Raw genomic sequence first — 10332 nt, forward strand, 5'->3', positions numbered from 1 at the left:
TACCATTTTACCACTGCACTCAACTATGAAATATTTGATAATCTCACACACGTAAGACTGTGCTGGATCTGCAGATATGCCCATCATTACGTCGTTCACGGGAATATCATCTTGAAATCCGATATCATGATTTGTTATATTCAGTGAGTGCGTTCGTTTCCAGAAATATACTCATCCCTAACTCAGATTCTGTAGTTCATTCTTCCCATGTGATATATATATATATATATATATATATATATATATATATATATATATATATATATATATATATATATATATATATATATATATATTTTTTTTTTTTTTTTTTTTTTTTTTTTTTTTTTTTTTTTTTTTTTTTTTCAATTTAGTATAAGTTTATATATTTTCTTAGACTGTTTTTGTCTTGTTTTGTCTGAATTGCTACGCTTATAATAATATTTATAGTTATCAAATTATAAATAATATCTATCACAGCGAATGTCATCGTCACTACCATACTAATCATAAAACTCCTCGTTATTACTCATAATATACTACAATATATAAAATAATTAATATTTTAGTAACAGTTATCGTCGCTATCATTGTTTTTACATTATGGTAGTTAACACAATTGTCCGTTCCACTATCAGTAGCATTATAACGTTATCTTTAATGTAAAATTATTTGTCTTTTATAGTTAAATTAATAAGCATTTTCTTTTTTCATAAGCATTTATGCCATACTTTATTTTACAATATCATGTCTTTTATCTTTGACACTTTAGAAATTCCATGATTTGCGAGGAACAGTCTCTTATTATTGCTCTTGTATTATGTTTTCATTATCATTAATCTTATCAACATCAAATTTATCCATATTTATCTTGTAGCTTCATCCCGTACGGTCAATGGTGGTGAATGAATCCGGGCGTTTTTCTCCCGCAGAGTTTTGCTCGGCGATTGCCATATTTGTACCTAGTATCATTGACATTCTAACGTTGCTTAGTAAACAGTGCCAGGTCAGTGCTGATTTATATTTTCTTTGCTGTATGTTAAAAGTGATATACAATCAAACATTGCTCAGCTAATATTAAAAGTTTGTTTATTATTTATGCGAAATGTGTCATTTTTTTATTTCTGCACAAATCTTCAAAAACATCCATTGCAGTTCTAGCTATATAAACTAGAGAATCCGCCGATAGCACCCGAGCTTCATATTACTTATCCGTAGTTTATGTTTACTGAATAAACAATCTTCCGATCTTCAGGGCTCGTGGCGCATTTACACACAAAAAGATGCCAATAAATAGTACATTCATATACAGTTTATGAGAGCTTTCTCTGAAGGACATTTCGCCAGCAGACGATCGCGCTGAGTTTAGCCAAGAGCTTTGGCCTGCTTGGGTGCCAACCGCCTGCATGCTCTTGCCATCAACAAAGACTACAGGACAACAAGGAAAAAAAGAGCTTCTGTCTTGTATCAAGTGTTACTCCTCTCTTGAATAGGAGAATATTGCAATGATGAGAATGTCACGGTGTATGGCATTTGTACAGTTGTGTGTATAATCCCTTTGTGCTTGAATTGTGAAGCAGCTGTGTTCGATTAGCTTTCTGCTGTAGTACATGTTCGTTTATATAACCCACGTGTCCTCGCTCGTTAGTTCGTGCTCAGCCAATTATAGTACTTAAAATAGAATGCTTTTAGTGTGGTAATCACCATATGAGGTGTAACTTTGCAAAGTTAATACAGCAATATAATGCCAGTAACATACATAACATACAAGAATGTGGCAAAGCTATTAACATACCAGAGTAGACTGCAAGGTACTCTTAATTGCTTTTATTATGATTACTAATCTCTGCTTCTTAATCAGATCATATTAATCTGGTTATGATATGCGTGACTGGGTCAACCTTTGTGTTTCTTTCTTAATGGGTTTTGGTTCTAATTAAACAACACATGTAAGTTTTGTAAAAAGAATTTAATGATATAAATAACATTCTCTTACACAGTATTTGGACATGTAGAAACATACAAAACGTAAAAATATACATCATACATCTATGTAATCTATACATTTAGGACAGTAAATCGAAGGAAACTGACTGAAATAGGAAACGATATGTAAACTTGAACATTTTCAAGACTTCATGAAAAAATAGACTAGGAACCAAATAAACATAGTTAAGGAAAAAAATTCCTTCACAAAGCCTATAAATATTTAAGTTTCAAACAATATAAGGAATGGACTATGAATGCAAAAAAGCAAACGTTTTTTCCAGCCAAACAGTAATGTCCCGCCCCGTGTTCCAAGGAGATTATTTACAAGAACAATGGAACAGTTGAAAAAATGAATAACACCGGTAAGAACACCACTGGGAGGCTAGGCTTTATAAGTATGACTTGAGACTAGCAGTGGTTGGCGACTAGCTCCGGCTAGTCATAATAGGAAAGAGAGGTAGAGAAGAATTCGCCTTTGGAAATGTTTGTTTGACTAGTTATAAACAAGCATGGAATATATCGTAAAACTATACAAGCTGATCTATATTATGACACTAATAAATAACAATCTCTTTCTCTCTGAGTATAAGGTAGGCTCAGTACCTTTGGTATTATAGTTCAGTTTCACCAGTATGAGCGAAGAAACTTTGGCTTGATTCACAGCACCATAGACGGGTTAGCGGGGGTTGGCGCCCAACCTCTTTCGCGTAACAACCTCAACTCCTCAAGACCTATATATACTTGAGGTCTCACGGCGGAGACCCCGCAGCAACACAGTAGAGGTTTTTGGAGGCGGAGCAGCCAACCCAGCACACTCGGAACAACCTTGGCCTTCGGCGGCCAGACACTCGACCTCCCCCTCGCCGTCGCCGCCTACAGCAGCAGGCCCTGCGCCACGCCGATGTACGGGTACGGGTGGAAGAAGTTGAAGAGGATGGCGAACATCGTGCACGCCGCGTACACCCCGAGGGCCACCCACCACAGGAGCTGCTCGTGGAGGCGTTGCTCGAAGTTCTTGAGTACGACTAGTCCGAGTGTGAGTCCCGCTAACGCCCCGGTAAGATGCGCCACGTAGGAGACCGGCAAACCCACCGTCTCGTGCGCGTACCGGTCGTAGATGGCGAAACCAACGTCGGCGCTTGCTGCAGGAGAAGGGAAACGAACATTAGGAAACCGGCCAAAATATTTGGTTTTCAAAGTCTATATATATACAGCGAGATGTTTTTCACAATAATGGGGTGATAAGTCTTCCATGGCAAAGACACTTACCGACAAAGAAGACGCCGATCAGCCGGAGGATGCCGAACTGCATATTGTTGTAGTTGATGAGCACGTTGGCGAGGTGCGCCGCCAGGAGGGCGTACACACCTCCCGAGGCGCCCACGAGGTACACGTCGGCGTCGAACACCGACGTGCCGAGGGAGCCCGCAAGCACGCCGGCCAGGTACACTGTGCCGATGCGCGCCGACCCGTGCACCATCTCCAGGGGCAACCCGACCAGCAGCTGGACCAAAAGGTTGAATGCTAAGTGAACCCATCTGGCAAAGGAGAGGAAAAAATAACGTTAGTTGGATGCACGGCTGATTTTAGAGCGAGGAATGCAAAGCACGCGTTATTGTTCAGACTATTTCGCGCAGACAAGGACGCACGGGGGACATCAACTTACCCAGCATGCAGGAAAGCGTAGAAGAGGAACCGCCAAACGTGATGGCGCTTATCGGGTCTGTAGATGAAGGGCGAGTCGATGGGCACAGGACCGGCCACGTTCATCTCTCCCGTGATCACCGTGTAGTACGCGAACACACCCAACTGTTGGAGAAGAAGAGAACAGGTTAGTTCATCATATCACACCACTTGGAATACCTAAAGACTAGTGCAAAAAAAGAGCAAAGAATTCGTGACATAGTTGTGTGACCCCCGATGGCGCCAGTCCACCAGCTGATGTCATGCAAGAGGACTAGACCTTGCCAAAGCAGGCGCCACGCCACTAGCTCTACAATTAAGTGCTATTTTATCTACGTCTTTGGGAAGTGTCTTCGAGGTATAAATACAGGTCAGGAGGAGCACGGCTCTCGCCAGTGGGAACGGGAACGAGGTAATGTTGCTGGGTCATATTTTATCGGCGCTACGTTACAAAACACGTGTCACTGCCAGAAATAAACGCGAATGCAGTTCCTGATGGCGGCTTGAAGGCCCATAAGGGGACATCGCGGGGCTGCTCCCTTCACCTGACCAGCCCGGCCTCGCCCTGACCGAAGCCCCCTCGCCCTCCCGCCCACCCTCCCCTACACGGGACAAATAACACAAAACATGGGCGGAAGTGCCACCGGCGGATTGCAATGGGAGGCGGGTACAGCTGGCACCAAGTGGCTGGCGCCGTCGCCGCCGCCGCCGCCGCTGCTGCCACCATCACCCCACGCGGTAGTCTAGCCACAAGCTTGCGGTCGCTGCCTGAACTTTCTGTTGAGTGGCCAAGTCTGCTGGGACGCGGAATACCTCGATAAAATCCGACAAGTGCGACGGCGGACTGGCTTCTTGTCGAGCGTGTGGGAGCTCGGGTGCCCAGACACCATCACGTAGGTGCCAGATGCCCCCTCCCCCCTTCTCCTCTGCCCGACCTCCCGGCGATGTCCTCGCCGCTCGCCGAAACATGATCTATTACCCTTGCAGCGACGGCGAGGTGACGCAACCCTTGTTACGTGGCGCCACGACGGAAGGCGAAAAACCCTTTTTTAGTACATTATGGCCTTAGCACGCGGATCTTCCATCTATAGAACGCTACCTACCTGACATTCTCCCACACCTGAACAGCGAACGAAGAGATATGAAACGAGACACAAACACGCCCACCCCCGCCCGCCGCCGGTTGACATTTTGTTTGGCACAGCCGTAAAGGCGGACCGTAGACGTTTCGCAAGTCTCGGCTGTCACTGTGAGAGATAACTAGACCCTTATCGCTACTCGTAAGTTACCATAAAGGGGGGGATCGCTAATGGGCGCCGAGCGAACTAGAGAGAACGGGGGGGGGGGGGGGATTTGAAAAGAAAGGCGGGAATGAAAGAAAAAAAATATCGGCGTTAAAAATAGCCCCGTAGTCGTGACACGGACCATTTTCGCTGACAGGTAGATCGCCAGAAAAAAAAGTCAAGCACAGCCAAACCCTATTCGAATTGGGGACTGCAATTACGAAGAACAAGAACGGCCCGAAGAACACTATAAATACACGCAACGGGACGAGAGCGTACGAGTCGAACGAGCGAGCGAGCGAAGTAGAACGGTCTGCTTTGGTGGTCAGCTGAGAGCAGCGCGCAGACTGGTACCACACCCACGACAGCCTAGTTACTACACCGCCCGCACCTAGTTCATTCCGAACGCGAGTCTTTTAATACATTCCTCCCGAAACTTTATGACTATAGTTGCTTAAGTTGGCGAGTGAATGCGACTTATCGACAATGAGACTTGAATGATCAACTGAGAGGGGGGTGGGACGGGATGCAAGAGGGGGGGGGGTGATCGCGAGGTTTGTAGGCTAGTGGTCACACGTACAAACAGACATAGACACACACACACACCTGTTTAGTGGTGGTCAACACGTGACTCGGCCACGAAACGAGAGAGTTGAAACTAAGGTAACGGAATTTAGAGCAACACTTAAAAAATATTTCCTACTACGAACGGATTGGAATGGAAAGGAGAAGGAGGAGAAGGAGGAGGAGGAGAAGGAGAAGGAGAAGGAGAAGGAGAAGGAGAAGGAAAAAGGAGTGTGTCTCGAAGATGTCTGGGATACCCTTAGCGCTTGCCATCTGACGGTCTAGATGGAATGGGGGGAGGGGGTCGCGTGGGGTCACAAAATAAGATTGGATTCTTATCATATAAAAAAAATAGCCAACAATTTAAAAAAAAATCAAAGGACATGAATCTCGAAAAGTGGAGATCAACAGAATAAAAAAATAATAAATAAACGGAAAAAAGTCATGTTTAGCCCTGGGCGGGACAACTCGGAGGGAGTGTAAGGCTGATGAGGTCGCGTGCCTCTCCCAGCCAGGTGACGGTCCACACACACACACACACACACACACACACACACACACACACACACACACACACACACACACACACACACACACACACACACACACACACACACACACACACTCTTACCTACTTACTTAATATAAATATATCTACATAGCAAAACGATTCCTTCACTTATACACGTACACACCCTATACTGAATGTACACACCCACCCGATCCACATGCACGAAGCAAAACTAGATTCAACAATGGGGTGATTAAGTGCAAATTCAACACCGGGGGATCGCGAGAACGAGCAAAGGGGAGGGGGAGGGGCGAAGGGTGGGGGTGGGAGGGGGGAAACGACAGCTGGGTGTAGACGCACAGATCCCTCCCCCTCCTCCCCCTCCCGCCCCGCGTACCACCTGACGCGTAGACACACGTACCACCGGGTGAGACTTTGGTATGTTGGATTAACCGCAGCTAGGATAAGATGGGGAGGGATCATGCTGGATAAACCCTTGCTGGATTATATGGGCTACGAAGCTAAGCTAGGTATATATTTGGCTTAATTGAAATAATATTTAAGGCGGAGGGAGAGGGGAGGGAAGGAGGGAGGGAGGGAGGGAGGGAGGGAGGGAGGGAGGGAGCAAGCAAGCAGAGAACGAAGGTGTATTTTTTTCGTAAAGTTATTAACGCCTATTCGAAAAATAAAAAAAATAATCACAAATACGAAATTACACGAAGAGAAGCAAGTTATAAACTAAATGGCCACGAGCTCTTCCCGGGATGCGGATGTGGAACTCTGCTGAGCGGATATGAGGGAGAGCGGGACGGGGTGGGGGTGGAGAGGGAGGGGGAGGGAGTGTACTGTATTTTGTTTTTGGGGAAAGGATGTGGTGGGTCTCGGGTGGGGAGGACCAAGGGGGAGGGTGGGGAGGACCAAGGGGGAGGGTGGGGAGGACCAAGGGGGAGGGTGGGGAGGGGCGCATCAAGGCCTATGTGGTTCCGACTCAGGCATGATATGTGGGAGGAGAGGAAGGAAGAAGAGAGATAGAGAGAAAGAGAGGGAGAGTGAAAGAGGGGAAAGGACCGATAACTTAGAGAGAGAACCAACACCGGAAACTCGAGGGCGCTGACACTAGCGGGAACGGACTCTGCCCCAGGGGTGAGGAAAGGTCTCATGACGATTCGGGAAAAATTATTCTCAACTTATCGCTCAACCATTAACACACAGCACCACCATGTATGCAGAGTGCGTGTCGTCGTCTGCGGCTCCACCTTCCCCCCCCTCGGCGCCGTGGGTGTGTTTGTGCTTCAGTAAGAGGAAGGAAGTATGACAGGGTAACGCAAGGGTGAGGGAGGGAGGGGGAGGGCGTGGGGAGAAGGGTGAAGCCCTTTGGAGACATCTCGTGCGGACCAGGTGATGGGGGGAGGGGTGGGAGTGGAGGGAGGCAACTTGGTGGGTTTCGCTCGATATTCTGTAACTCTCAAATATACCTCGACGCGAGTCTATCCCCGAATCTGATACTACAGTATAATGACACGCGCCAAGCTTACAAGGGGTGTATAACGCGAATGGCTTAAAAAGACTCACATACCGTAGTTTTGTGAACAACTGTATATTGGCAAGAGTTACGCCCCGCACTACAGGTAAGGTAGGTAGAAGAACCAAACTGACGAACTGCACCTTAAGAGTAAATATTTGGACTCCTTCTATCGTGGCCCGGATGAAACCCCACTATAGCTACTGCCGGCGGTCTTTCATACCCCTTCCGAGAATTTTGACTATATTTAGATAACAGCGACATACTGGTCTAGCGAGAATTTTGATATATAAAGAATAGAGATATCGAGTAATCTGCACACGGAAGCACAAATCAATATTAGGATAATCACATAATAGTCGCTGGTAATGAGGCGAAGGTTTGTTTACATTCGGTAACTAAGCAACGGTCAGCTGATTCTAGACAGGGAAATCAGGGAATCGATGGGGACTTTATTCTGACAAATTAATTACCACTGACGTAGCACATGTGAACAGTAAGCTAAATGCTACCAAACTCGGCACCAATGACCTGACCTCTGAATGAAAGTGACCTCACAAATTACGCTAACAGTGTGAAAAACTTGATAAAAGAAAATAAATCTTTCCTTTAAACCCTATCCCATCACACAAAATATCAAGATATATATTACTTTTTAACAGAGAATTATCAGTACTGACCTGTATGAGAGTGACGGCGATAACGAAGAGCGGAGGAGGCCAGCACTTGTAATGATCTGCGTAGTACTTCCTGTCTCGCTCCTCCGTCAGGAATTCGTCGGCGATTAAACGCACCATTCTGGAAGAAACAGGAGATAACAATTAGATAAAATAACAACAAGAGGGAACACGATAGCAAATTATGTAATTCATGCGACCTACCGTATGATGTGACGACATAATCTCAAACTAGCTGTCGCTTTTCGCTCGCAATGACGTAATACACAAAACGGATACATACAATAAAACATAATTTCCTTCTAACAAACACTAACACACGAAAGCACATGTTTCTATCCCTCAAGTGAGTCAGAGACTAGAGGGTGCCAAACCTTACAAGGTAGCTCAGAGCCAGGCATACCATGAGTGCCAACAGGAATGCAAAATGTCAAAAGCATATAACTATAGATTATGATGACAACAACTTGCTATTTCGCAAACACGGAAGATGCGAATATCAACTCTCAGTTCCCTTAATCTAATCAAGACCTTAAATGAATGCCTCTCCATATTAAAAACGGAGAAAAATTGATCGAATGGGGTTGGTAGCCCTGAATAGTCCCTAGGTTGCGTGCTTTTGTGCGCTACTGAATGGCATTTCACCCAAATTACAAAGGCAAGTCACGAATAAAAAAAATATATATATATATAAATCACATACATCTACTCTAAACTATATATCTCCTAAATGTACATATATAACATGTAATTCTAACTCGAAATAACTGGAAACTGAAAACTTACTTGTTAAATATCGGGGGTTCGTGCAAAAGGAGATGGAAGTCGTTCTCAGAGCTGACTTGTCGATCACGATGATGAACTGCACATTTGAACGAACGACTCCTCTTCCCACTCATCTGCAAGGAGGAAATCAACATGATTAGATTATTTGCTAATAGATTAATATATTATGTAAATAGAATTGTACCGCTGCATATAATTTTGTATATTAACCAAACTCATTAGTGTGATCTATGATTAACTGATAGACTGGTGATATAAAATGGCACAGACGGACATGAAAATGATATCGTTTTGTTTGGAACTTATGAAACCAGTTTGTTTGTTTAAAACGAAGTTACCAGTGCTATTAAACGGAGCCAATTATTACATCAAACTTCAGATTTCACCGATAGTGAATTAAATATCAAAGATACCAATGTAAGTCCGTTCAAACACCAGGCCAGCAAGTGTTAGTCTCCACCATTGCTAAAAATAGTATGGAAACCCCAAGTAAAATTATCACACCTTCTATCAATTTTAACACGATATATATGGAAAACACGGGCGAAATCGTATTTGACAAACATTAGTTAACAAAAACAACACGGCTTACCTAGTGAATCCATCGATGTATTTGATTTTTTGAAACTAATAACTAACTCGTTCGCATTGTCGAAAATCGTTAAGGTCAAAAGTTATTATCGCATGTTAGGTAGAGTCGATAGTCGTGTGCAAAGTCCATTCCTTGCATAACCACATAACAAAATAAAATACGACAACAAAATAAACTGTGATAAACTTAACAAGAGGAAAGGAAGGGCTTAACGTGTTCACTCCACCACAACCAAACACCAACTGAGCCTATTTTCGAGCCGTGGCTGCGAGCATCGGTTCTCGGGATGACTTTTCTGTAATTGTTATCACTACTACGCTATCATCAGTTATTTATTGAATTGAATCAGTAAATATATGTATATATGTATATATTATATTCTTAAATTCCACTGTAGAATAGATTCGCGTTTGATATCTAACGGTACGAATAATGAACTGACTGATGTTCGTAAATTGCCCGACTAAACTGTTATTACTAACTAGAATTTAACGAATTGTTTTTTGTACAAACTCGCATTAGCATTAATCTAATTGCCGATGCAAAGAAGAAATGGGTGTCAAGGATTTCAACACACGTGCTGTGCGAATAAGGTCTATGCACTGCACTACTAAACGTAACAAGATGTGCTAACGTTATGAACGAACTGGACCACAAATTCAATCGCGTTTCTAACAAGTTTACTCGAATGCTGCTAATATATTAATATATTATTATCTAGAAATATAATATTATACGGAATTCGA

At 43.8% G+C, this 10332-nt stretch overlaps 1 protein-coding gene across 3 annotated transcripts in view; it reads right to left on the reverse strand.

Moving 5' to 3' along the window:
• Positions 1–1929: 1929 nt before the first annotated feature.
• Positions 1930–10332, reverse strand: part of LOC119572963 (protein rhomboid-like) — an 8802-nt gene continuing 399 nt past the window's right edge. Inside the window, exons 1-6 of one of the 3 annotated variants that reach the window (XM_037919923.1) lie at positions 9587–9833; positions 8995–9107; positions 8212–8329; positions 3635–3777; positions 3238–3506; positions 1930–3110 (exon numbers count right to left, since the gene is read on the reverse strand). In XM_037919923.1, coding sequence (XP_037775851.1) covers positions 2842–3110; positions 3238–3506; positions 3635–3777; positions 8212–8329; positions 8995–9107 — 912 coding nt within the window. In that variant the 5' untranslated portion in view covers positions 9587–9833 and the 3' untranslated portion in view covers positions 1930–2841. Of the gene's footprint in view, positions 3111–3237; positions 3507–3634; positions 3778–8211; positions 8330–8412; positions 8559–8994; positions 9108–9586; positions 9834–10332 lie in introns of those variants that run through there. The other 2 variants (XM_037919924.1, XM_037919926.1) reach the window with 2 other exon arrangements.

The sequence above is a fragment of the Penaeus monodon genome, chromosome 5, assembly GCF_015228065.2.
Source record: "Penaeus monodon isolate SGIC_2016 chromosome 5, NSTDA_Pmon_1, whole genome shotgun sequence".
NCBI classification, from domain to species: domain Eukaryota; kingdom Metazoa; phylum Arthropoda; class Malacostraca; order Decapoda; family Penaeidae; genus Penaeus; species Penaeus monodon.